We start from the raw sequence: 26003 nt of genomic DNA on the forward strand, positions 1-26003 counted from the left end.
TGCATCAAAAGAGAATTCAAGAGTGAAAGATGGCAGATCTCCACATTTATTGTTATGTCATACAAGCAGCCAGCGAACTCTATCCACCAAACCAGCGCCCTAAACTAACTAGCTATTGGTTACCCTCCTCGGCCTCATATCCTCCAAGGTACTAACCATGTTAGAATAACCTAACTAATCGCCCTGAAGCTTAGTTTAGTCACTTCAACAAGTCAGGGGCATACAAAGATATGTGACCTCGCCAGAAGCTTGACCAACCTCTCCGCATAACCACACACTCAAATTGAAAATTATGCACATAAAAAGAGAAATCAGATGATAAAAACATTACCATGGTAGCTTCTCTTCGTAATCAATGATCTCAATTTCTTCTACTCTGGCCAGTGCTTGTCAACTACTTTTCAAGCGCTTTATACTGCAAGAGTCAGCAGTATTCTCTAAAACAAAAATCATCTATAGTTTTCTTCAAACTACAATGAAGAAGTATGAGCATCTATGTGATGATTTGAAATATATTTATCTAGAGAGGTTCCTAGTGATCTTTGAATTCTACATTACAGGCTTGACAAGAAATTCAATAGATGAAGAAGAATAATATCGTAGGTGAAATTATTTTAAGGTATTTTTTGTATTTATTATTATTTAATGAGTATTGTTCTTTTTTTTTTTTAAAAAAAAAAAAATACAATCTAATAAATAGAAATATAGTTTTATTTAATTAATAAAATATTTTTTATAAGAAGAATATATAGTTGTCTTAGTTCTTGAGTATAGAATTTATCACGTATTATTATGGCTCTTTGCTAGCACCAACCGAGGATTAGTTATATCTCATCCAACCAGACCTCACAACTCTACTAGCTGAAGGCAACGAAGTGTTTAATATTCATTAACGCCCAGATGGCAGCGGGGTCTCTGTTTACCTTGTGGAAATAACCCAAATTGAATGTGCTGCCCCTAGCTTGCTGTCGATTAACGCTCCTGCATCCGTATGGGCACTTCTTCGATATGACTGAGTGATATGATAACTACTGATTCAACGGAGATATTGCAGGACGCTCCCACCCGCACCCACACCCAATCCCACACTTGAGAACAGAATACGAAGCCAAATCACAAATGATCTTGTGAAGATCAAGTGCCCCCCTTTCCAAAACAACCACAATTGTCTATCCATAACTCAGCTAACTACTGGAATATCCTTTAGTGGAAGAGCAGCGTCACATCAACAACTGGAAGAAAGCTGACCTGGTGCAAGGCCATTCACTGACCTGAAGAATATTTTGAAGCTCAGCCTGGACAGGCTGAAGACATGATCCACCTTCTCGCGAGAAAAAAAAAAAAAATCATCAGCTTCCCTTTGCCGCAAGAACTCGACTTCGAGTCTTGCTACAGGCTCCTACACACCTGCTGATCAAGAGTCAAGGGACGGAAAGAGTGCCAAGTACAGATGCACTACTTATGAAACCCTCCTCACTACTAAAGGCAGCTTCATGCGCAAGTCAGAGCTAGGAATAACAGATAAGAGCAAGAGGATTTGTAAGGATTTAGTGGATATCAATCAACCTGTTCCCAAACACACAATGTTTCCAGATGATACATTTGACGAGTTTTGTCAAAGACTACAGGCAAAAGAATGAGTCAAGAGTTATCCAATACATATCCCGATTAATTGTACCTTCAGCAGAATCTCTCGCCGTTGACGGGGCCAAGAATCTTAAACACTTGGTTGAAAGTGTTAATGAACAGTGGAGCTCCTCCATTGCCTTCTGTGGACCGCGTCCGCAGCCGCATTATGCGGCCGGGTTCGGCCGTTCTGCGTTCACGGAAGACCAGCTGAAGAAATTCGAGCCGCTCCTGGCTACGACCCGGATACCTATAGCTCGTTCTTCCTGGCCACACCTTCTACATGTACTTCCCTTCTTGACCAGTGAGGTGAAGGGCACCACCGTGCTTGACATTGCTGACCGGCAGAACGCACACAGCATGACCCTTGCCGTGAGGGGCGTCGTTGAGCTGTTTAAACTTGTGGGACGTGAAGATGAGGTCAATCGCGATATCCTGCCTGGCTTTCTCGATCTCACCCGATCACAGGACTGTGAGAATTTACGGCCACTATGCAGTCATTGAGGAGAACAAGACTTCTTTCTACCGTCACCCAATCAGAACATTTGACTTCACTAGTGAGGAGGGGAAGCATAAGTGGAGCGCATACACGTTTGCCAAGAATGTTTACGATAAATGGATGCCGGATCACCTGAAAAGTATCCGGTCTGCCATGGATGATATCCCTCCTGGTGTGGTGTCCCAGTCAGAGCTTGGACTCTGTCAGTCAATCGCTCCATCCTTTGTGGACGACGATGACGGTCAATAAGTCAGGTGAGTTGTTGTGGCCTCAGCAGAAGTTACATCTAACTCTTAATTCGCTGAAGCGGCCAATGAGGCAGAAATAGTATATGCACATCAACATAACTGTATAAGAGGATCATTCGTACCTCTTTTCTATTCCTCAATTTAGAGGTGTCTGTACAGTGCAACTTGCTTTTCCCGCTCCTATTAAATGAACCACATATATTGTGCCACATGGCTCAATTAATCCCTTCTCGATGATGAATGACTATGTGATCGTGTCGCAACATAACTCGTAGGAAATGTTGCTACCAACTATGCAATGTGGCTTGGGAGGTTCGATGATCATGTGACCCTCCGGTAGACAAGTAACGATTCATATGAGCCCAGTTGCTAATTATGTGTTTCTGCCTGTGCCTTTCACAAGCATAGCGCAGAACAGCCTGCCCGGTAAGAATGCTCCAGTTCTCTCTCTTCCTCCTACTTTTCCTGCTTTCACATACCAGACATGGGTTCTGGAATCCCGTGGGCTGCTGACATTCTCGGATGTAAACTTAGTTATGACTGGATTGGTTTAGTTAACTAATGATCATACTGGTCAATTTATTCTCAACCATGCCACTTGAGTCCGGATGATGATATTGCCAGGAAGGGGCATTTGAAAGTTGTAGCCTCTGTGTAGCTTGACCTAAAAGCTGGCAGTTACTCCGCATAGCTTGCCCAATGATATACACGAATGAGAAGGCGCCGGTTGTTTCAATACAGGACCGTGTGGACAGTGAAGGTCTCGCAGTATGCAGCGATGAACCAGCTGCCCTGAGATGGTGGGCAGCGGTCCTCGCTCCTGGGCAAGGTTGGACGGCCTCGATAAGTGTGGACGGACGGTGTTGAATACCAATCTCCATGGCCTGTCCGCCTTAACGGCGAAGTTACATTCACTGTTAGAGGACCCTCTTTACTCGCCAATGCGAAATGCCCTGGGTCATCTCAAGCCTTCACGTATCTATCGGACTTTTGCCACCGTCGCAACCTTGGGAATCAGGCAAAAGCAGCCCTCGGAGCAGCTCTAGCATTCCCATCACACGCGCTCTGTCTGTCCCGAGAGACATGGAGCTACATGCCACCTTGGAAGCCTCCTGGGAGAGTCATAATAGACGATGCTCACATAGTGGCCTAAGAACATGCTCATTGTATGGGACATTACCTCTCCTACCAGTCATGGTCATGGTTGGGTACAGATGGTCGTTCTGTCATGGACCTAGGCTATTCGTCTCAACAGAGTGTCCCAGCGGCCTATAGTCGGCCAGTGCGTTTACGAAGTCAAAAGGAAGTCGGAATAGGAAATATGTCACAGAATGCTTCGAAAAGCTGTTCTCGAATGGTCTTCTGGGGCCGAGGGCAGCAAGGGATCGCTGCTCACGATCGAATGTTATATCAATCTCTAGCGGAGTAGATAGGTATGACTCCAGGAGATAGCGATGAAAGCGACGTGGAATCTCATGATTCCGAAGGCAGATCAAACGATATGGGATGTATTCAAGACTGGCTTGCTAATACACGCGCGAGTGATATACTCAGCTTAAATCTCTACCACGGATCAGCATTGAGGGGATGATGAGAGCCGCTGCACCGGTCAAGGGCGTTAGAATCACTACAAGTATTTTGTTATCGGAAAGGCTCCTTTATCTTCAGAAGTTCTACACTGTTTAAAACTTTCTCAATTGGGATATATTTCGGACCCTCTGGGGGTTATCAACAACCACATTTGGCCTGTCACATGATAGGTTAACCCATCTATCTGTTGGAGCCTAGGCTTCCTATTATGGACTAGCGCACCGCATAATATTATATAAGCATCCCTGAGATAGGCTACCAATACAACCACTTCAGACGTCCAACATTATCTTCCGACGATAATATATTGCTGCTCACCCTCAATTAACAGGCCCGTTAACCTTCCCAAGGCTCACGCCCCCCTGGCAGTTAGTGATCTATCCCTTTAGCTTTACAGATGGCAGCCACTTCTTTTTTAAGTGTCCAGTAAGCATTAACTGAATCAATTGAGATAGACTTCAGTGCCCATGCATCTGCACCCTTGACATGTTTCTGGCTGACATATTCAACTAGCAATTCCAACAAGTGTGTCTTGTCAACCTAATCAACCTTTTCCACCTTGAGGCTATCCAGCGTTGGAGGCAAAGCCCATGCTGAAGATAAGCAGATGAGCAGACAATGTGCTGACAATTGAAGTGTTACAAGCTTCTTTGAGGACGAAAAGTCGAGAGGTTCGTTATCCACACAGTTTATGTCAAAAGCGTGAAGCCTAAAATAGCGGAGATTGGGCAATTTGGATAGCAGGTGTGAGATTCACTGATTTGCAGTTGGTTCTGAGTTCAATCCAATGAGTTCAGCGAGTTGAACCATATCACTAGTGTCTCTCTTTGGCTCGGTTATGCTGAGTGTTTCGGTGTGTGAAACCATAACGGGTCATTCATGGATGAATCTCAACAATCTTAATATCTTGAGGTGGGTGGCTGCTGAAGGTTTAGGGCCCATCTTCTTGTATAGATGCTTTTCGGCAATTCTGCGAAACTCTTTGTTGACTTGCACCAAATTGGTGAGGCTCTTCTTGTCAAGTTCCTGGACAGCTTGTTCCACCAATTCGACCGGTAGTCTGCCAAACATTTTGGACAAATCCTATTTCCTATCTTATCATTGTCAGTTGGAGCTTTGAAATACTTTGGAGAACCCCTACCATGTGCAGAAAATGCAAGGGAGGGGAGAGGGAACGGAGCCTTGTGAAAATTTTATTCTGGCTTGCCTGGGTGTTTAGATCAGGAATCACTTGGGCATAATTACACAAAGCCACATCTCCCTTTGGATGTTGAAATTCTCGAAAACGCGAATGTGACCGAGCTTTTCCATGAAGGACGTCGTGGCAGACGTTAAAAAATCCGCAAAATTGGGTCCAGAAGCCAGAGCTAGACTCCATCGGCAGATGGTTCGGTCGCCCCTCACAGGCAGGGATTTGTGGGCGCGGTGCCAATTTCAGGGGTTGGTGACCTCCTTTATGAATATACAGCCCTACACTATGGAGTGAGTCTCTGTGGGCACACCTGTGCGGGAACGGGGGCAAATGACGGTAGCTTGGTCACTTCCATCTGCCCAATCATTGCATGCTTTTTGACTCCGAAATTGAAAATTTCAATTTCACGCTATATCCTGGAATTTTCAATGACCCCCTACGAAGAAACTTTCAAAAACCCTCCTCAACCATTTCCATCTTCGATGGAATACTCATGCAGACGGAGGTTCTATGGACCTTAATGCATACATTAGGCACACCCGGCTACGCAACAACATGCCTCGCTGCCCGATAGTCTCACAGGCTATGACAGCAATTCCGAGGTAAGCAAGTTTTAATGCATCCTCAGGCAGGAGGCGTGCGTTCTCGTTACTTGCGACGCCTTCCATGACGTGCTATTTACAAAATTTATTGACTAATAAACTAAAGAATAGATTCAGAAATCAGTTGAAAATTATTATAATTATTTCAGATTTTCTAACTGAACTAATTTAAATCTATTATATTTTCATAAGTTTATAATAACTAATTGAATTTCAATAGTTAATTCTCATTATAAAATCAGTCTCATCAAAGTTATATATATTATTATTTAGAATGTTATACTTAATTTTTATAAATTATACAAGCTTAAGTCACTTTTTAATAATTATAGAATTATCATTTTAGCTCTCTGAAAGTCATACTTATGATTAAAATATGTTGTATATATATATTAATTATAATATGTAATAAAGATGAAAATTTAGTTAATATCAACATTATATTGACCATGATTGACTAAAGAGAATTTGATTTATCATATCTCTTATATCACAAAAAATGAGAGAAAATTCTCATGAAGCTAGATTCAATATATGCTTAACAATAACAAATTCTTCTAGATATAAAAGTCATCTTGCATTTAAGATGCCTATTTTGTCTGATATATTTTCTAAAATATTTTTATATGAAAGTCTCAAGAATTCACATCATAGACTTTTACTACAATCTGATTACTCTGAAATTGAACTTATTTAATAGCCAATCTTGCAATTTCTAATTTAGATTCTTTTTGAGCTAATATCAAACTAGCTTATGACTCTGTGACACAATTGATTTTACATGATGATTGCATTCTAAAACTAAGTTGCCACTCTCATCTATGTGCAACTTTCACCCATGGATTACGTTACAAAGTATATAAACAAAGATTAAAGATGCATTATTTTAATTGGTGCCTGCTAAATTAAACTATATCACGTGAGTGGCTCAGAATGTGTTGTGTCTCAGGTAAAAGTAAATTGATTTATGGTTGCAAAGGCTGGGTTGAATCCGCAGATGTTGTTAAAGCAAGGTTTTGAAAGAACAATGGTTACTCACTTATTGAATTCTACACCATTTTCATCTGACATGTCGTTTACCTATGTTTTGAGCTTTTAGGAAAAGTATACCGATAGACTCTTGAGAATGTGAACACAAACTCCAGAGACATTCAAACCCTTTTTAAACCTAGCTGCAGATGTGTAATTATTAGGTCCAGAGAGGATATCAAAACTTTGAGGTTTTGTATTAGAAGATGTAAGGAAGACTAGTATTATAGGAAGTTCTGAGATCAAGAGCGTGAAGAGGAAATGCTTGTGGATATAATATGTTAGGAATCCAAAAGACAATTTGCCAACAAGGGACAGTTCGAAGTCAATGAAAGATGAAATCAACAAATATGTTCTCACGCTTGCTAGCAAATCCATATGCATAGAAAAAAAAAAAAAAGGTTCCTTTTATGAAACAGTTTGCGATATGAAAGGGAGCTGGTCTCGCATAACGGAAGAAAAGCAGCAAAGTAAAAAATTGCTTACGAATACCCGCAATTTATTGAGCATTGCCCAACAAATTTTGCAAAAGTACATAGAGTATTCGAATGACCCTTCAAAGACCAGTGAAGAATCGACTAGCCCATTCAAGCTCCGGATCACCGTTCGCAAAATCCCATCCCACAATCTTGTGATCTAAACTAGCACATACAAGCTGCCGCGCGTCAAATTGTAGTTTGAAAACTCTGGCGGTTGGGTGGGCTGCGGGACGGGGTAAGGGCACATTAGCGCCGAGTATCTGGGCTTGAACTTGCTGAAGTGCTGGGGGAGCCTCTTGAGTGACTGCATCAATCGCCGGGCCCACGGGATTCGGTACGTTATTATTTGCAGTATTTTCGGGCTGCATTGCTCCTGGCGTAAGAGGGTCTTGTTGCGAAGTTTGGGGCTCTGGTTGCTCTGCAACGGAAGGCTGAAGAGATTGACCAGGGAGCGGAGAAATTTGTTGACTGGCCAGGGCGCTTTGATCTTGAGAGCTGATTGCCGCTGCTGCTCTCGCTGCTTCATCCTGGCGAAGTCTTTGCCCAATTACCCATTTACCTTCCAGATCTTTCTTCCATATAATTATGGTTTCGTCGTAAGAGCCGGATACAATGCGTCCCCAGGTGCTTCCGCCGCCGCCAGGAGGAATTTTAGCTCCCAGAGCAATAATGTCGCTTGGACTCTTGGATCCTGCGATTGTAGCCATCCGCGACCTTCGTTCGCGACGGCTTGCTGAGCTTGATTCAGGAATATCGCCACGTAGTTGAGCCTTCCAATATTGAGTGTCTACTGCCATAGCTTCGAGTCGCAATGTCTCTTCTGCCCCGGGGGGATCTCCAAAACCTGCTTGAACTGTCCGCACGAGACCATGGTGTCCATGCAAGCAAGCAACTTCAGCCCCCGAGGCATGGTCATATATTCGTATGGTATTATCATTACTACCACTGACAATCCGTCGACTATCGAATTGGATGCACGCAATGCCTTTCTTGTGGCCGATTAGAGTCTTCCGACAGATCCCATTATGTATATCCCATACTTTGATTAAACGATCCCCCGAGGCAGACACAATTTCATTCTCGTCGATCTGAATGGCATTCACGGCAGCTCCATGGCCTTCAAGGGTCATAAGTAAGGAGTAAGGTGATAGAACCTTGACCAGTCGATTTGCGATTTGGGTTTCCAACACACTAGGAGATATCAAAGAGGTATCGACGATATAGGACGGATATCTCGCACTGGCGCCTTTGAACAAGGTGGGATAATTTTTATCCGTTGGCGATAGTTCCTGTCTGTTCCAAACTTTTATTGATTTGTCCTTTGAACAGGTCACCAAAAATCGATTATCGAAGCGCAAGTTTAATACCGAGTCATCATGCGCATTGGCAAGCTCTTGAACCTTTTCTCCAGTGGAAAAACGCCAAATTATGACGCTCTTGTCGCTGCTTCCAGATATAATGACATCCTCTTGTGGGCTAGGGTCAAACTGCAGACAGAGAACGGACTTGCTGTGCCCCATCAAGGGGCTCCCTCTAAGCCTCCTTGTTTCCAGATTCCAGACTCTTATTGTTCTGTCACGGCTGCCACTCACAAGCCATTTACCAGAAAACTGGAGAGTGTATACGCATTCTGTATGCGCCTGTGAGGGACAGGATGGGTGTGGCAGCTGGAAATTGGTATAGCGTCCCTTCCTCCAGTTGTCTTCTAGTTTTCGTCGTAGTCTGTATAGATATGGCCAGTTTAGTCTAGATGTACCATTGATGTTCTTCATGAGTTGTGGAGGCCCCATAGGGGAAATGTTGTCTGTTGGAGACGATTGAAATGAATGATACTCCGCAGAGTTGTTAGTCTGGCTGGACTTTCGGCTGTGGGGCAAATCGCGAAGTTCCAGAGGTTGGTGAGGGTGGCTTTGTTCTGACGAAGAGCTAGCCGAGTTGTCATCATGGCTAGCATCACGCATCTCGTGGTCGCCTTCCGCATCAGCTAGGACACTAATATCCGATGTGGAAATCCCATCGGCTTCGACCGTTCCATGCTGCTCATTCCATGGGGGACTTGCATCTTCCATACTGCCGTTTTCAATTCGGGAATTTCTCTTCGAGTCGATCCACCCTGGTGGAACACGTCGCTTTAGCTTTGGCTGCCCCTTATCTGTATCCAAACGCCTCGTTCTTGACTTCCGGTTATGTGAAAAGACTGGCTTGGAGAGGGTTTGCTCGAAATTTCGAATCGCCTCCATGTCGAAGCGCCATCCTTCTTGAGTATAGAGATGCCTCCATAGCCGGGAATCTATAATTCTCTCTCTCCACGATTTGGATGCAAGTGAAGCAGTAAGCAGAGTGGAAGTGTCAAGATATGAGAATATTTCCGATGTGATTTCGGGAGGAAGTTTGAGCACAGGATCCATGTGGAGGAAGGGAGTCAGTCGATCCACGACCGCAGCTATTGACGACGTGCGCAGGGTTCTCAATATGTTAAAAGCCAATTCTACACCCAACGTTAACATTAATAATCGCTGCAACAAGATATCTAGTTAAAAAGAAAAGGACAAAGTCACCTGCTCTGTCAGTTTCGCTGAGTGTAAGCATCCAACTCGGGAGAACTAGGCCTTCGTCTGATGATTGAACTACCTCATTTTCTGCTTGGCTTCTAGTTTCGTCCGAGTAGCCTTCATCCAGCTTGAAAGATGCTAGGACAGACGTAGGAGCAAATTCTCCACGATATTTCGCAACTTGTTGTAGCCTTGGTGTCTGTATGGCGCCCGCTGTCGCTGCCGCGTCACATTCCATGAGGGTGTCACTCTGGAGTTATGCAGAGATCTGACGAGGGGTAATGAAATATAGCAAATACGCGTAGTTCTGTATGATTAACCGGTCAAGGTGCGCTCAAGGTCCCAGTTCAGTATCAGTACGGAGTACTGGTACTGACAAATAACAGCCTTACTCCGTCAGTTTCTCGAGGCAAGACTTGCAAGTGGGGAGGGAGTCTCCTGGTTGGTCCTGCAAAGGAGGAACAGAGAGTACAGGTACAAGCGAATTAATAGCAGAGATGTTTGTAATGGGTTGCCGGAGAATGTGTGAACAAAGGAAGGTTAATTGTAAGTATATATTAAGGACGCAATGGGATGATTTCTTTGGCGGGTTTCAGCAGAGCAAAACAGCTTCGCAGTGGACTAGTTGGTTTGATAGCGCACCCCACCATCCGAAGGCCGTATATACAGCTATATCCCGCGCAACGCAACCTGTCCTCCTTGTATAAAACAAAGACTTATTATGGCTGTAGGAAAGTCAAGTTTGACCTGAACAATGCGAGAGGAGTAGTTTAGTTGGTTGATGTTTCGTTACTCCTATTGTAGTTAGTTGTTGTAACTATGTAGCTGTGCAATAACGGTTCCTTGTCCCATGGAATTATCTCCGATGGTCGCGTGGGTGGAGTCGCAGCTGAGTCATCCACTCTGCAAGGAGTCGCGGTCAGGTGATTGTGCCATGGTTGTTTTGGCACTAGTCCCGATTAGGTTCGGGCTCTCCGGTGGTTCCACCAGCTTAGTCATGGTACCTGCGCAGGCGGAGCCGCATGCCCGATCCAGCCGAACATTCTGAAAAGCGCTGACTCCTGAAACATGACTGCACAATCCAAACCACTTCAGGCCCATCTCTGGCGCCCTTGTCACTTTGCGTCTGCCATCCAGCCATCGACTCAATGCACCTCTGCACTCTCGTCTGCAAATAGGCCCTCACTCTCCTGCTTTCCTCAGCACAGAACTTTCGGTTGTCGTGTGTGCTTTCGAGGTACGTCGCCCTTATCCGTACCCCCTCTCCCTCCTATCCGCGAACATTGAAATCACCTCCAATCCAAGTCCAAGGTGCTGACAACCTCCCCAGAAACCCGCCCATCACTTAGATTATCCTCATCTTTTTCGTTTTAGTCGTTCCTGCTGACATTGCTTCTTCTTTTTAGCGCCTTATATGCGCCGCACCGGACAGCGCTACCCTGCCTATATATACTTGGCACCGCGAAATTCAAGAGGTATCGAAAGCACCCATCTCAAGCCCTCACTGGAATTCCTGTTGCCAATTAGCCAAATTTACCGTCTTATACACTTGGTCCCGTAACTTGTTTTGGGATATAGCCTACCTAGGTAGTTGCTTGACGACCCATGGTCTCGGTTCCTGAAAAGGACCAGGAAATCTGGCCGGGAGAGTCAAAGCGAACCTGATTCGATTTTAAATAACCGCGTCGAGATATTTTCGTTAACCAGACAATATGGATCCCGCAGCTGCTAATGGAGGCCCGGTTATGGCGGAGGATAATATCATCAATCGAAGAGGGGGGGAATCGTTATTCCAGAGCTGCGCAAGCCTGAAAAAGAGACTTGCTGAGGTCCCTGGTTTCGAACCCCATCTTGCAGAAATGGCAGAGATGGACAGAGCGGATGAGGCGATAGATCCTGTTGCTTCTATATGGAGATGTCTGCGGCAAGGTTATCCGCTAATGACAATCTTCAACGCCTCCAAGCCTGCAGAGCCCCTTACTATCGACACTGATAAAGTCCCAGAGGCAAGACGGCCAAAGGCAGCGGCTTTTAAGTTTCTCCAAGCTTGTTTGTTAGAGTTGGAGTTTCCCCAGCAGGAATGTTTCCTTATCACTGATCTTTATGGGGAAAACACAACGGGCTTTGTGAAGGTGGATATTCCCTCCCTCCTGAATAACTGTGGTCTCTTTTATTGCATTTTCGCTAACTTTTCGTGTAAGGTCATTAAAATGGTCAGCCGCGTTCTAGATATTCTTGAAATGCGTGGTCAGCTTTATCAACATTCTGCAACAGCCGCCGGTCCAAACCAAGGTGAAAAGGTCAAGCTTACTCGGAAAGAGCATATTTTGAAAGAGATGCTGGAAACAGAACGAGATTATGTCCACCACCTTCAAAATTTGCAAGCGTTAAAAAAGGAATTGGAGGAAACTGGGGCGCTGAATGGCGATTCGAGCCATCAGATCTTTTTGAATCTTAATAACCTTCTTGACTTTGCTCAGCGATTTCTTATTCGTATGGAGCAACACAATGCCCTCCCTGAAGATACGCAGAACTGGGGAGACCTTTTTATCCAACATCAGGAAGGATTTCGCCAGTACGAACCTTTTATCGCCAATCAACTTCGATGCGATGCTGTTTGTGCAAAGGAATGGGATAAAATCAAGGCTGCGCCACGGTCTATTGACCTCCAGCAAATGGTGGCACAGCAGTCCACTCTAAATGGATTTTTCGTCAAACCATTTCAACGTCTTACTAAGTATCCTATGATGCTCTCGGTAAGATTTAATATACTGGGTTACTATGGTCACTTGCGGCCAGTCACTAAAATGTAACTTGTCTATAGGAACTGAAAAAGCAGACCAATCGCGAAGACCTTGTTGCCGACATTTCCACTGCCATTGACATTGTTCAAGCGGTTTTAGACCAAGCAAACCGTGCAGTTGACAAAGAACACTTGGCCAACGCCGTTGCCGATCTCGCTTCTCGTGTTGATGATTGGAAAGCCCTTAAAGTTGATATATTTGGTGAACTGCTTCGGTTCGGCACTTTCACCGTGCTGAAGGGTGACGGAGGCAGAGATTCAGAAAGAGAGGTTCGTACGGCCCTTTCACAGTTTAATACCCAACATTGGCCCATTCGGTATCGCCGCCCTTCCCTACGTAGGCAATCTGTGAAAATCCGCATGTGTCTGTTAGGTGTCGATTCCCTGACACCCAATCATCCCTCCCCAACAAGGCTATCTGGATTCTATCCCTCTGGAACTCCTTCCCAGGACCCGTCCCCTAGATTATCTGAGTTTACGGTTTTCTCGAGGAAATCAAGCTTTTGCTCTACGACCTTGAAAGGATTTGGCCTTCCCCTGGTGGAGAAATCTCACCCACCTCTTGCATCTAATGGACCTGGGCAACTAGAACACTTCCACCCACAATCCAACATTTCCATGGCAGATGATTTCCCGAGTCAGCCAGGGAGCACTAGTTACAAAGGACCCTTTTCTCCTGGCACCACCCCGCCATCCCCCTGTCCACAATTGCACAAACAAAAGAGCTTTCCCACACAACTATCTGGGCCTGATAGACGATCACGTACCTTGTCAACCATTGATCGTCTAATTATTGCCAACGAAAGCTCAAGAGCTAACTTGGATGAATGATCACCTTTCTTCGCCAAAAAGGAAAGGGCAGGACAAGCATAGCTAGCCATGGCGTTTCTTCTCCTTTTGTTTCGCGGGCGTTCTGGATATTCTTCTCAGAATGCTTCTCTTCTAACCCAAGAGGAGAATTCAAGTTGGTCCCATGGACTCCAGGGTTCATTACAACCTCTATTTCCTTACGCGTTCTTTACATGATACCTATGTCTGCACTATCTAGCATTGTTCCTTTAGCGAGTTCCATCCCAGTGGCCAATATAACAGGACATTGCATTAAACCAATTTCTACGTGACTAAAACACGGAACTGGAGAACCCTTTGACAGAAACTGTGGCTAACTTACTACTTTTATGGTATATCAGTATCACATCTATCTTTTCGAACGCATACTTCTTTGCTGCAAAGATATAAACCCCAACAAACAAAAGACCAAGCTCATGAGCAAAGAAAAACCAAATGCTGCGGCCAAAGGAAAGCCACGACTTCAATTAAAAGGTCGAATTTACATGGCTAATGTTACCGAAATAATATCACTTCAAAGACCAGGTCTGTTTCTTCTCTCCGTTTAGTATTTGGGGGTATTCTTCGGCATATTTTGCTAATATAACTACACTTTCAGGATCTTACAAAATCCAAATCTTCTGGAAAGGTGATCCAGGTGTTGTCGACAACTTTTCCATTCGCTATACAAATGAGGATACTATGCGCAAATGGTACAAAGATATCGACACTCAACGAGCTATTCAAAACGAGGAGAGGGCCACCCGGCACACTGGCACCTCTGAAACAGAGTTCACCTACCTGAAGATGGGACCCAAAATTCAAAATCCCTATCAGGAGGAGTACGAAGCCGAGGAGGAGCTTTCTCGGGAAAATACCAATTTCTCAGACTTTTCAGTGTCTAGAAATGCTTCAAGTACGAGTTTGCGGGCGCGGGCGCGGTCGGCTACAGGTGGTAGTAGCGGCTCTGGTTCAATATCGAGCCGACCTCAACGGTTTCCCATGCCCGAACCACCTCTTTCGGTTTCGACCCATTTCCCTAACGGGGCCATATCTCCCGGAGATCGGAATGGGAACTCCTATTTCTCTCCAGTCACAGAGACTGGCTCTACACGTTCCAGCTCTCAGACCATGTTTTCGTACTCACGCCAAGTCACACCATCAACTCCTTGGATGGAGGACTCCAACCGGTACACGGCTCCGGCAATGCCAAGAGCAGCATCGAAAGACGGCACAACCTCCAACCCATACTTCACCCACAATAACCAAAGGGGCGCCCAGCGTCCCTCACTCCCACCCCTTTCTTCGTCCCATCATTCCCAACATGGTGGAATGTCTCAGTCCAGAATGCGATCTGCAAGCAGCCCTGACATCCACCACCATTCCAATGCACCCGACTCCCGCCGTCATGTTAATGGTCATTGCGTGCAGGCGGTTGATAATGTCCCTGTTCCTCCTATTCCCGCCCACATGGCGAATATGAGAGCTCCAGTTAATCGCAGCCAAACAAATTCCCCAATAAATAACAATCTTCCTATCCGGTCCGCCACACAATCACCAGGCGCTCAGCAACGTCATGGGCACCCACAGGTCCCATTCGCCGACGCACAGTTATATAATCGGATTGATACTCGTTCACAGCCACCAGCCACATCGAACCTCATACAAGCCCCTCTATCCTCTCCAATGAGCCAAGACGGCGAGCAGGAACTCTACATGCCTAGCCAATTAAAAGCCAAAGTTAACTTCGATGACAACTACGTCACATTGGTCATTGCAAGCAACATTCTGTTCCGATCTCTAACCGATCGTGTCGACGCAAAGCTTGCTCGCTTCACGGACCGGTCTATTGGGAACAAATCCGTGAGACTGCGGTATCGAGATGAGGATGGAGACTTTGTTACAATTGATAGCGATGAAGCTGTTCAACTTGCCTTTATGGAGTGGCGCGACCAGCACCAGAACATGTTGGCCAATGGGCAGGTTGGGGAAATTCAACTATTTTGCCAAGCCGTGGAAAATTGAGAGTTCATGTCTCTTGGGAAGAGGTTCCGATCTGCCTCTGGAGCCAAAATCTCCCGTCCAATAGTAGGAACTGGAATACTTCCCTTTCTAACTTGAATTTCTTGTTGGATTTCCAGTCTTCTCTTCCATTCTTCTTTCTTTTTACTTATTCATCGACGCATCCCATGGCAGTTTCCGGCGTCGACGACTTGGTTTGTTTCTGACTTAGAATCAGCAGGATTGGCTTAAGGACTTCGTTGCTTTAGTCGTTGTTAGTCGTTATGCACTTGATTTCCCACTCACCACGCTCCACGCTCCACGCTCCACTCTCCGCACAGCCGCAGCGCCAAATCCAATAGCGTGTCGGACGTCAATTCAACAACAACCACCTCCAAACACCATTTGCACTTCCCTTCATCTTGCTTTTTGAGAGACGGTAGCACTTGGATCAAAGGAGTCAAGCCGTTACTTTTTGTCGAGAAGCCTGTAATATCTCCTGCTCTGGCCCCGACTCCCGCTTCTCCAGTTTTGTTTTTGTTTCTACCAAATTGTGACCCCCTGTTAGCCTCGTCACCACGTGTGAGACAGTGGAGGTTCCTGTGGACAGACATTGAGTTTGATTTTCATCCTTTCCGTTATACCATCAAAGAAATGACCGTATGATTGTACGCACCCTATTTAGATGTTGATTTCTGTGTTTTGATTGACCCTCCTTGGCTACGTTGAAGAGCGCATTACCGAAGACTATCCCCATAAATATCTTCTGTCACCGTCAAGCATGCATCTTTTGCATAAGCCTCTATAACTACACGTTGCTATCATCTGTTCACAAGCCTCCCCCCCCCTTTTTTTTTCTTTTTTTCCTTTTTTTTTGGGGTTTGATTAGCTTTATTTTTTCTTGTTTTCTTTTACTTTTCCTTGTGCCCGACCTGTGAGGTATCTGCGGAGCACCCAACATCTATATATATACGCAATAAGTATCAGGAAATGGATTACTGTGCAATTTCGTAGGTTCTGTATCAAATCCAATGGAGGCATCCTAGGCATATGTTTGCTCATAATGACTCTATGCCGATCAATGTAAAGAATCTCGTTTCAAGGCCAGCTGGGATCGACTCGACTTGTCCTCAAATTAAGGCATTAACATCGGAAGCCAAAGTATACAATTTCAGCTCTATTTTAAACCCCGGAATTTTTCAACCAGCTAGAATGGGCGAGGTAATGTGGTTGGCGGTCGATCATCGTCTTGGCTCGCTGTTCTGGTGTGTGATATGCCCTCAGCTAGAAAATGTCAACTACGGATGGTGACATGTCAACCTCGATCACACTCACTGCGCATTGCGCATTGGGCAGCATTAAAACCCTACGCAATCCCTCTTACAGTGCAGGGGATGTTTCACAGCCAGTCATGTTGCAGAGCAAATATTCACGGGCCCTTGAGTGAGGCATTTATTAACTATATGATGGCCCCCTTCTGTCCTGGAAGTTGAAAAGCATGCATTCTAGCCCCCTCCACTTACTCACTAGAACACAAAGAAAAAGAAAGAAAAAGATAGACTCATAGATATATGACTTACTTCGCACCATTGCGAATCTCCTGCAGTAACTACCCTAACAATGAGTTTCTCAGGTCGTCGACTCTCGCTCCTGAGCCCCTCCCAGAACCGCCGCTTCTCTGCCAGCAAAGAGCTTTCTCAGAACGGTTTGTCTTATGCCAACCACCACCCTCATATAGCGACCCGTTGAGAAAAACGGAAGTTTGTGAAGATTTTTGCCTTTGCTCATTTTTCCCAAATAAATACTCCTGTAACAGAGAAGTCCTCCAAAACCCACCGTCAATTCCGAGATGCACACGAAGGCCACCGTCCTCACGCCGGCCTAGACGCAACCCGCGCCTCGACCGGCGTCGTTTGGACCACCGAACGAGCTTCTGAACACGGGTTCCTTGAAGACCCTTCCTCATGGGCGAATCTAGGTCAGGGTGCTCCTGAAGTGGATGACAATATTGCTGGAAGCTTTCCCCGTCCCACCTCGATCCCTATAACTTCCGCAGTCCGTGAATATGGGCCAACGGCTGGCATCAAGCCGCTTCGTGCAGCTGTTGCGAGGTTGTATAACGAGCATTACCGACAGGGAAAACAAGGCTATACCTGGGAGAATGTCTGTATCGTTCCTGGTGGGAGGGCAGGGTTGATTCGGATTGCGGCAATATTGGGCAATTCCTATCTGTCGTTCCCCATCCCAGATTATTCGGCGTACTCGGAGATGTTGTCACTGTTCAAGAATGTGAGTGATCTATCTCTTTCTTCTGTTCTCTCCTGCGTGTTTTGTGACCAAGACTGGAAGGCATCTTCGTCCCTTTGTCTCTAGGACGAATGTTGATAGGGAGGTACAGTTTGCTGCGGTTCCAATGCCCTTATCCGAAGCGGACGGGTACCATATACACCCTGATAAGATTGCGGAGGAGATTGCTCGAGGTACTTCAGTCCTGTTGACGTCCAACCCCCGGAACCCAACAGGTCATGTTGTCAATAATCCTGAGCTGGCTAAGATCCAAGATATCTGTCGCGGAAGGGCAACCCTGATCTTGGATGAGTTCTACGCCGGGTATAATTATAGTAATGGCTGCGATGGCTCAACTACTAGTGCAGCAATGAACATCGAAGATGTTGACACCGATGGTATGTTTATATATTAGAATATCTCTTTTCATTTACTTTTCAAAGCATCCTCCTTCCAACTAATCTCATTGATCAGACGTCCTTATCATCGACGGTCTGACCAAGAGGTTCCGCCTCCCTGGCTGGCGAATCGCCTGGATCCTAGGGCCCAAGGAATTCATCGAAGCCCTTTCCTCCGCCGGTTCCTATTTGGACGGCGGTGCCAATGTCCCCTTCCAAGAGGCCGCAATTCCAATGCTGGAACCGTCTCTTGTCCGTGCAGAAATGAAAGCGCTGCAGGTCCATTTCCGCGACAAGCGGGACTACGTGCTAGGGCGCCTGAAGGACATTGGGTTCCAGATTAAGGATATACCAGATGCTACATTCTATATCTGGCTTGATCTCACTGCGCTGGATCCTCCTCTGCCGGCTTCAGCAAACATCTCGGATGGTCTGAATTTCTTCAACGCCCTGTTGACTGAGAAGGTGATTGTTGTTCCTGGCATATTCTTCGACCTGAACCCGGCGAAAAGACGGGATTTGTTTGACAGCCCCTGCCATCACTTTGTCCGGCTCAGTTATGGGCCACATATGGACGTTTTGAAGCGAGGGTTGGATGGTATTGAGAGGGTCATTCGCCGCACGAGGGGGGAGACCGTTGTCACAAATTTGGAGGACGAAAGTGCTGTTCAAGATTAAACTCCTAAACAACTCCCCACCACCACATACGTTGTTTCATTATATTTGCTTCGTTTCTTCGATTACTAGTTGGAGCCCAGATGACTGGATTTTTCTGTCAGTTGACCTTTTTGAATGGCTTCCAATCTATCTCAGGGCACCTCGATCTTAAATTTCACTCTAGAGCAGAATATGAAGTGGTTCACATTCATGAATTTTATATGTTAAGTTTACTTAGCAATTAGTTACTGCGTAGATAATTAGCTATATTCTCTGCAAACGAGAAATAGTCCTCTGGCGGGGAAAAGTGTTGCCTAAGCTTACTACCAGATATTTGCTAAAGAGAAAAGGTCATAAGAGTATGATGCCGCTATTCACAGCACCTTTGCCTAAGCATGAATAAACAATGCCGGGGACAAGTTAGGCCACACACAGTTCGCTTCCCTCGCAACAGAACAGACATTGGAAACCACTGTCGAGTCGAGGAACGATATCTGTATATCTCCACGTGAATTTGTGGGATGGTTTGTTCTCGTATTGTGGGGGGAAGCTCTCTCTATGTGGGGGCGACTGCTCGGGGCAACGGGGCGTTCCTTTTGCCTTGGTTATTGGCCCAACTGGTATATGACAAATCCTTCCCGGAAACTATTGGTCACGTGCATCTACTCTCCATCCCATTCGACTTGAACCGGCTTCTTCCCTGTCAAAGGCGGGAGTCGCAAACTTGACGACTGTGTATCTCAGTGCTCGGGGACAATGTATTGTTCATAACCCACCTCTCCCCACCCCATACATCGCACCGATGTCTCTGCTTTGTCCTAGGATCTAGACACCATGTCGAAGAAACCGCGGTTATCCCGCATCTTCTCCACCACTTTATTTACTGTTTTAGCTTTTGTCCTTTTCGTTCTGACGCTCCTAACCCCAGGGGATATAATCTACCAATCCTTCAATTCTCGCCGGCTGGGCAACATATTCATTGTCAGTGGTGTTTATATTATAACACTGCTTCTGGCTATGCTGGTTTATGCCAGCCGTATTTTTTCAAACCGGAGTGTTCTTTCTGGTATCCCCAAGCCTTGGGTCCCAGTGGAAAAACCTGATGTCCCCAAGAGTGTACGAAGACTCGTTGTTGAAGGCCTAACCAGGAGTGCCATAATTGCTCAGCAATCACGGCCAAGAGACAGGACTGGAGAAGACAACAGCGGGTTGAAACCCAGCTTGACCATTCCTGCTACAGGAACGCCGCCCTGGGGACATATCTCACACCCTGGCTGGACCGCCCCTGACTGTCCAGATATGCCTAGCCAAGAATTCGAGCCCGTGATAAGGGAGCTTCCCCATCTTATAGAGGCAAAAGCAGTATCTCTTGCTCCTCTGGATCCTCGTCACCTCATCGCTGGCGACCACAACACTGATCAATCCGGCGAATATCAATCAATTCCGGATTCCCGGATAGTCGAAATACTCAGGCGACCACGTAACATGTGCCTACGTGACTATATCAGTCATCTAACGAATCTCAATCTCGTAAACCCTCCAGAGCTGGGCCGCTCATTTACCCGTCTCTACGAGCGCGGCAGGTTCGCCAACATGCCCTTGAGAGAGCCGGAATTCAGGTCCCTTACTACCATGTTTGCAGAGCTCCTGCGAGGCATGACGGCCCTCGATCGGGATATCGTTGCAGAAATCCAATCAGAGAACTCTGTCGACGGCACGGAACCAGCCAGTTCAGTCTCAAGCCATATAAACCCCCTAAACACCATGTCCGCAAGCTCCAGCGTGTTCTTGGCGTCCTCCAGTCGATCCGGCTCCAATATCCAAAACGGCCAGCGCAGACACTTCCGCCCCTCCAGCACACCCAAGAGTGGATCCTTTAATCTCGATAGGTCTAGTGATCACCAAAGCTTGCGTTCTCGCAGCAGTGGAACGCCGTCTCTGCAAAATTTGCGTCCCAAAACCTCCAGCTCCAATTTTTCGGCTTCTAGTGACGGTGAGAGTGTTATTCAGCGCACGCAGTCGCAGATATCTCAATTGAATGCTACTGATGTGAACACACCTGAGGAATTTGCAGGAGCTGAATGGCGGTGATGCAGATGATTTCATTTCCCCCATCTGTCCTTTTACGATTTTTTCCCCAGTGTATGAGTATTTAACTTCTCCCTTCCTATGGTTGTTGTCTCACTAAGCACAGCTTCTTGCCATTTAATAGGGAGGAAAACTGGCTTCCTTTTTTTTTTTTTTTTTTTTTTTTTTTGGCTTTTCTTTTCTTTATCCTTTGTGCCTTTTAATTTAAGGTGTATAGGTGTATTAAGGACATGGATGCTATTTCTTTTCTTTCTCTCTTTTTCATGCTGATTTTATATATACCCCTGGAGTTCACAGAATGATGTTGCATGATTGATCTTCTTTCCTCTTCAATCCATAAGAGTATGGCTATTGTATAGAGTTGCATGTGATTTCCCTATTGCACTTGTGCTCATTACTAATCAATTATTTCATTTACAAGGAGTCTCCTTTCTATCTTTTCTTAAGGATATTATATCAATGTTATCATCTGCCAACTGCAGGCCTTGTGTCTTCCTCCTCCCTCTCTATATCCCTCTCATCTTTATCTCTCTCCGTCACACACACACACACACACATACTTTCTTTTCTTTTCTTTTCTTCTTCTTTTTTGATATTTGTTGGTAAATGAAAGAGAGTACGTCCAAGTTCCAGTTGAGTGTATCATGAATATTGATGATTACCATTTTTGATAGATGCCTGAGTGCATTCATATCTACATATCTCTCTCCAATCATGAACACCTGGCAGTGGTGCATGATGGTTTGGAGTCAGTGCTGGTTGCTCTGTCTGGCCCAGAGCAACCAGCACAATAATTTCAGCATCTTCACACATAAAATCAAATTTCAGGTTCAAACATCATCCAACTAGCACGGTCTGGTAGGAACACTCAAAGTCGAGGCAGCATAATCATGTTATCGCAGGTTCCTAATCAGCTTTCCTTCAGTGCCCATCCAACTAACACAATCTCCGACGATTCTCTCGCCCTTCCTCCGTCTGAAATCGGGAGTCCCCGGAAAGTGGGCAGCAAAATTCCCGGTGAGACTGTGAGTCGAGAGGCCGAATGGTTGCAAGGCTTATTTGGAAGGTATGCGCAATACTGGCAGATTGGATATTTCCGTTCTGCCATTCCCAGGGGATATGTCACAGGCTTCCAAACAGCCGCATGGGGGCGGAGATTTTGTTACCTGTTCAAGAAATAACTAAGGAGAAATAGGTACTTCGATTCGCAACCTTATTCAGATGTTACCTTGTACCTCGGTCCTCGAAAAGTCAAGATCCATGCCCATTACGAGATTCTGAACATGTTGACTCCCTACTTCGACAAGGCTCGTAGAGGAGGTTTCAAAGAGGGAGTAACCAACGAGTTTTACTTTACTGAGCACAACCCGCACGCTCTCTATCGCATGTTGCAGTACATTTATACGTCGGACTATTCACAGGTGGTAAACCAGTTGAATGATGCAGCTTGTATGTATACATCTTCTATATAATCTCACTTTCCCCATTATCCCCATACTGATATTTGTTGTCAAACAGATGATCCGGAATTGCTCATGCACACGCAGGTCTACATTCTTGCAGACTACTTCGATGTTATTGGTCTGAGAGGGCTCGCCTTTATAAGATTTGCTAGAGTGGCCTTGGTCCACTGGGAGCGCGATTCGCAAGTCGAATCAATCGATTTCACCCACAGCTACTCGGATACGAGGAGGAGGATTATACCTGCATTCACAGACTACGTGGTCGAACAGCATAAAAAGGCGGGCTTTGGAGATTTCCTTGATCAACATGATGGGTTTGTACAGATTGTTGTTGAATTGATGTTTGAATTTAGGAAACCGGATCTATTTCCTATCTGATATTTGCCGAGGCGATCTCCCCAGGATCGAATAATTGCATCCTTGCGCCCGTATTCAACTTGACGACGAAACAGGTACACTATTCCCAGTTGAAGTAGATAGCAAACCAGCTTATAATAATCTAGTCTCTACTTCCTTCCCATCCAGCCATCTCTCTATGTTCTCCGCTTGCTCCTCATACCATCTATTCATAATCTCCTCTTCCGCATAACCCAGGTGCGGCGAGAGCAAAACTTCGCTCCTCCCCTCCACTCCCCACCTCGTAGTCCTCCACTGGCTATCCCCCGGCAAGGGCTCCACGTCAAACACATCCAGCGCAGCCCCCTTAATTCTCCCCTCACTCAACGTCTTCAACAGCGCCGTCTCCTCGACTAAAGCAACTGTTGACGTATTCACGAGCACGCCGTAGGCTTCATAGCGCCCAACTCCTCCTCCCCGACTATCCCCTTACTTACTTCTCTCCGAGAGCACATAATGCACACTCAAGACATCTGCTTCCCTAAGCAGCGCCAATTTGCTTGAAATAAGTCCACTCCAAAGGTGCCCGCCGGTATTCCTAACGCCATGAGTCTCTCATCCGCATCCTTTTGTGTTGTCGGATTCATTGTGCTTTGCATGCAATGTTTCGGGGAATGAAGTCACAGCTGTGAGGCGAGGTTTAAGGTGTAAGAATTTGGCAACCCCGATGTTTTGGTAGTCATCAAGTATGGCAAGGTTCAGGATTAGGCTTGGTTCTACCATGGTTAATCCCAACACCCACGCTGTGTGACGGGTGTTGATATAAGCTAAATACTCTGGGAAATTACGTGGTTAACTATGTGGAGAGGGAGGGGAGGAAGAGATTCCGCAATTTGTAATCCTAGAACTTGTCGCATCGCACTAGTGTCTAGGGTATCGAGATAACCGGGATGGGAATTCGGCATATCACAATTGTCGCCAACTATGCTGGAAGCTCTCGAGAAGGGACCCGTGTGAGGACTATTCTAAGGTGGAATACGAGATGTTTAGCCGAAGAATTGGTTTTGGATGGAGCTGGAGGGAATTTTCTTCTCTTAATTATGCTCTTATAGTCGACATATTTCACCGATATCAATTTCCATTTCCATTTCCATTTTGGATATAACCAGGTTCTCTCACACAACGCAAAAAGAGTGGCTCAAGCACCAGGCTTATGAGGATAAAAATGGCCGAAAATGGATAAAATCAAAAGCGTACCGATTACTCTCCAAAGAAAACCTCTAAACCTATTCACGCTTTCTTGAATTCCCTAGAGGCTCCGAAATTGCAGAAGTTATATAAACCCAAACAAAATCATGGTTAGGATTGTGCCGTTCCTAGATATAAAAAGCCGGGAAGATCAACGTCATCGGAATACGAAATGTCATGCAGGTGAGAAGGAAAATAAATAAATCCCCGAAAAACCCAGAAATGGATTCCAACATACGCTGCATAAAGAACCCGAAATCAAAGATAATAATAAAAAATAAAAAAAATAAAAATAAAAATATCTAGATCAATGTTCATCCGATATGCTCACCAACTCACCAGCCCCTTCTCACGATCAAAGCCTCCTCTCAGTTGGCTTGCCGGTTTGACAACCTTCCCCTGCAGGACGGTAAATTTCACAATCCCTTCGCAATCTTCCGGTCGGACTCTCGCAAGCCATATCCCCTGCACAGCACCTTCTTCAACTGATACTGCGCTTGGCTCAGTGGTAGAATCGGCAAAATCGCTCTTCGTCCTTCTCCGGTACACGATCACATTGGCGGAGTATTTGTGCCCTCCAACGTGGCTTATAAAATAGATCCCCACGCCACCAAGACGTTCGTCGTTGAGGTCGCGATACAATCCACGAGCACGCAGGTGTCTTTCGAATTCCCGCCGGAGCAGCGGGGCGGATTGGCCGCAACGGGCGTCGCGCGTCCGTTGGGAACAGAGGAGAATTACAGCAGTGTGTAGGCATGGGCGGGAACGGAGAGGGGTGAGCGCCGTATAGTCGACGGAGGAGCTGGTGCCTGTTAAAGGTGAAGGGGACGTCGTAAGGGCGGAAGTGCCTGGGGCTGGTTCTGGGGTAGGGGTGTTCGTAGAAGGCAGTTCGCCGATGTTTGAGTTGTATAGGGGTGAGGTGGTGGTAAGGGCAGGATTGACGAAGTAGGTGATGAGGTCCGCGGCAAGGGCAGGGGTGACGTGCTCGACCACGGTGAATGCGGGGAGGATGAGAGCTGTAGTAGGTTGCTTCCCAAGTTCGTGATGGTGGTATTCGTCCGGAACTGGAATGTTTGAAGCAGAGAGTTTCATGGTCTAGTTAACATAACGGGGCGAAACCATGGTTAGAACCCGCAAACAGAAAGGCAATATTAATTTCATCCCCATACCCCATTGCTAGGCTTCAAGCCACCCTTTTCAATAGCTTCCATAACGCTTCCCTTCTCATCAGCCACATCTCTCACCCAGTCCGTTTTGCCCGTTGCAATGAGCACATGGGTGGCCCATCCTTTGACATTGCCGTATAATTTATCCTCAGTATCGATCTCGAATTTGGAGGGGTATCGAATCGTGCAGCTATCACAATCACGGTCGCAATCCTCCCCGTCGATTGAGGGATCAACCCTTGTAAACAGAGTATTCTCCGGTGCTGTCGTAGTGGCGCTGTCTGCTACCGGGCTTTTGGTTCCTGTAAAAAGAAACGAGGTGCCGCGCCGCAACAGAGAGTTCATTTTAGTTAATTCAATTTCTTGGTGTTTTTTCCCTTGGTTTTACTCGACGGATCTGCTACCCTTTCCAGTTCTCTCCATAGATCTATATACTTATCCAAAATGCACCTGCGACTGTATGTGGAAACGGCAGAAGGTCTCGTCGGAGATGTCTGAAAGAGCTTCACAGAGAGATGTTGGCGGCTGGGAGAGGTTATCAGATCCTCTTTATCAATCTTATCTGATCACGCTAAGGTGCCCGGAACGTTTCCGAAGTTCCGCAGGTGCAATTTGTCAGCCCGAATTTTAAGTCCGCCCGGGCCGGGCCGGAGCCCAGAATTAGAGAGTCAAGAGAGTGTGGGAACAGCTGCGCCGCACAATACCAATTATCCTGCGGTTTGATTACATCTATGAAAACTTAGTCCCCTTCCCCCCGTTGCGGAGAACTGCATTTTTTAAAGAAATCAAATTAGTGTACTTATAATTGATAGCGGCCGAGACGGGGTTAAACTCCACTTGGATCAGGGCATCCGCACGATAAACAAAAACTTAGCCGCCCCAGTGGAGAGAGGGTTGAATTGTATCCTATCC

At 45.9% G+C, this 26003-nt stretch overlaps 11 protein-coding genes across 11 annotated transcripts; 6 read left to right on the plus strand and 5 right to left on the minus strand.

Annotated features, from left to right (window-relative positions):
• Positions 1–1593: 1593 nt before the first annotated feature.
• On the plus strand, positions 1594–2374 carry PADG_01732 (uncharacterized protein; the record flags this gene model as incomplete). Its single annotated transcript, XM_010759256.1, has 2 exons — positions 1594–2098; positions 2124–2374. The coding sequence occupies 2 exons, from the start codon at positions 1594–1596 to the stop codon at positions 2372–2374; spliced, it is 756 nt and encodes a 251-aa protein (XP_010757558.1).
• Positions 2375–3601: 1227 nt separating this feature from the next.
• On the plus strand, positions 3602–3802 carry PADG_11306 (uncharacterized protein; the record flags this gene model as incomplete). The annotated part of the gene is made up of 1 exon (XM_010759562.1): positions 3602–3802. The coding sequence occupies one exon, from the start codon at positions 3602–3604 to the stop codon at positions 3800–3802; it is 201 nt and encodes a 66-aa protein (XP_010757864.1).
• Positions 3803–4836: 1034 nt separating this feature from the next.
• PADG_01733 (uncharacterized protein) lies at positions 4837–5034 on the minus strand (the record flags this gene model as incomplete). The annotated part of the gene is made up of 1 exon (XM_010758745.1): positions 4837–5034. One exon carries the CDS (start codon positions 5032–5034, stop codon positions 4837–4839), a length of 198 nt encoding a protein of 65 aa, XP_010757047.1.
• A 2308-nt stretch (positions 5035–7342) lies between these two features.
• Positions 7343–10055, minus strand: PADG_01734 (uncharacterized protein; the record flags this gene model as incomplete). Its single annotated transcript, XM_010759257.1, has 2 exons — positions 7343–9753; positions 9824–10055. The coding sequence occupies 2 exons, from the start codon at positions 10053–10055 to the stop codon at positions 7343–7345; spliced, it is 2643 nt and encodes an 880-aa protein (XP_010757559.1).
• A 656-nt stretch (positions 10056–10711) lies between these two features.
• On the minus strand, positions 10712–10918 carry PADG_11307 (uncharacterized protein; the record flags this gene model as incomplete). Its single annotated transcript, XM_010759563.1, has 1 exon — positions 10712–10918. The coding sequence occupies one exon, from the start codon at positions 10916–10918 to the stop codon at positions 10712–10714; it is 207 nt and encodes a 68-aa protein (XP_010757865.1).
• Positions 10919–11529: 611 nt separating this feature from the next.
• PADG_01735 (Rho family guanine nucleotide exchange factor CDC24) lies at positions 11530–15473 on the plus strand (the record flags this gene model as incomplete). The annotated part of the gene is made up of 4 exons (XM_010758746.1): positions 11530–11949; positions 12019–12573; positions 12642–13257; positions 14068–15473. The coding sequence occupies 4 exons, from the start codon at positions 11530–11532 to the stop codon at positions 15471–15473; spliced, it is 2997 nt and encodes a 998-aa protein (XP_010757048.1).
• A 145-nt stretch (positions 15474–15618) lies between these two features.
• On the minus strand, positions 15619–16063 carry PADG_11308 (uncharacterized protein; the record flags this gene model as incomplete). The annotated part of the gene is made up of 2 exons (XM_010759564.1): positions 15619–15712; positions 15756–16063. 2 exons carry the CDS (start codon positions 16061–16063, stop codon positions 15619–15621), a joined length of 402 nt encoding a protein of 133 aa, XP_010757866.1.
• A 1006-nt stretch (positions 16064–17069) lies between these two features.
• On the plus strand, positions 17070–18811 carry PADG_01737 (uncharacterized protein; the record flags this gene model as incomplete). Its single annotated transcript, XM_010758747.1, has 4 exons — positions 17070–17154; positions 17266–17738; positions 17848–18133; positions 18210–18811. 4 exons carry the CDS (start codon positions 17070–17072, stop codon positions 18809–18811), a joined length of 1446 nt encoding a protein of 481 aa, XP_010757049.1.
• Positions 18812–19624: 813 nt separating this feature from the next.
• Positions 19625–20881, plus strand: PADG_01738 (uncharacterized protein; the record flags this gene model as incomplete). The annotated part of the gene is made up of 1 exon (XM_010759258.1): positions 19625–20881. One exon carries the CDS (start codon positions 19625–19627, stop codon positions 20879–20881), a length of 1257 nt encoding a protein of 418 aa, XP_010757560.1.
• Positions 20882–21768: 887 nt separating this feature from the next.
• Positions 21769–22719, plus strand: PADG_01739 (uncharacterized protein; the record flags this gene model as incomplete). The annotated part of the gene is made up of 3 exons (XM_010758748.1): positions 21769–21944; positions 22074–22327; positions 22397–22719. 3 exons carry the CDS (start codon positions 21769–21771, stop codon positions 22717–22719), a joined length of 753 nt encoding a protein of 250 aa, XP_010757050.1.
• A 111-nt stretch (positions 22720–22830) lies between these two features.
• Positions 22831–25436, minus strand: PADG_01740 (uncharacterized protein; the record flags this gene model as incomplete). The annotated part of the gene is made up of 3 exons (XM_010758749.1): positions 22831–23090; positions 24261–25020; positions 25095–25436. The coding sequence occupies 3 exons, from the start codon at positions 25434–25436 to the stop codon at positions 22831–22833; spliced, it is 1362 nt and encodes a 453-aa protein (XP_010757051.1).
• Between the last annotated feature and the right edge of the window lie 567 nt (positions 25437–26003).

Source organism: Paracoccidioides brasiliensis, assembly GCF_000150735.1.
Source record: "Paracoccidioides brasiliensis Pb18 unplaced genomic scaffold supercont2.2, whole genome shotgun sequence".
Lineage (NCBI taxonomy): Eukaryota > Fungi > Ascomycota > Eurotiomycetes > Onygenales > Ajellomycetaceae > Paracoccidioides > Paracoccidioides brasiliensis.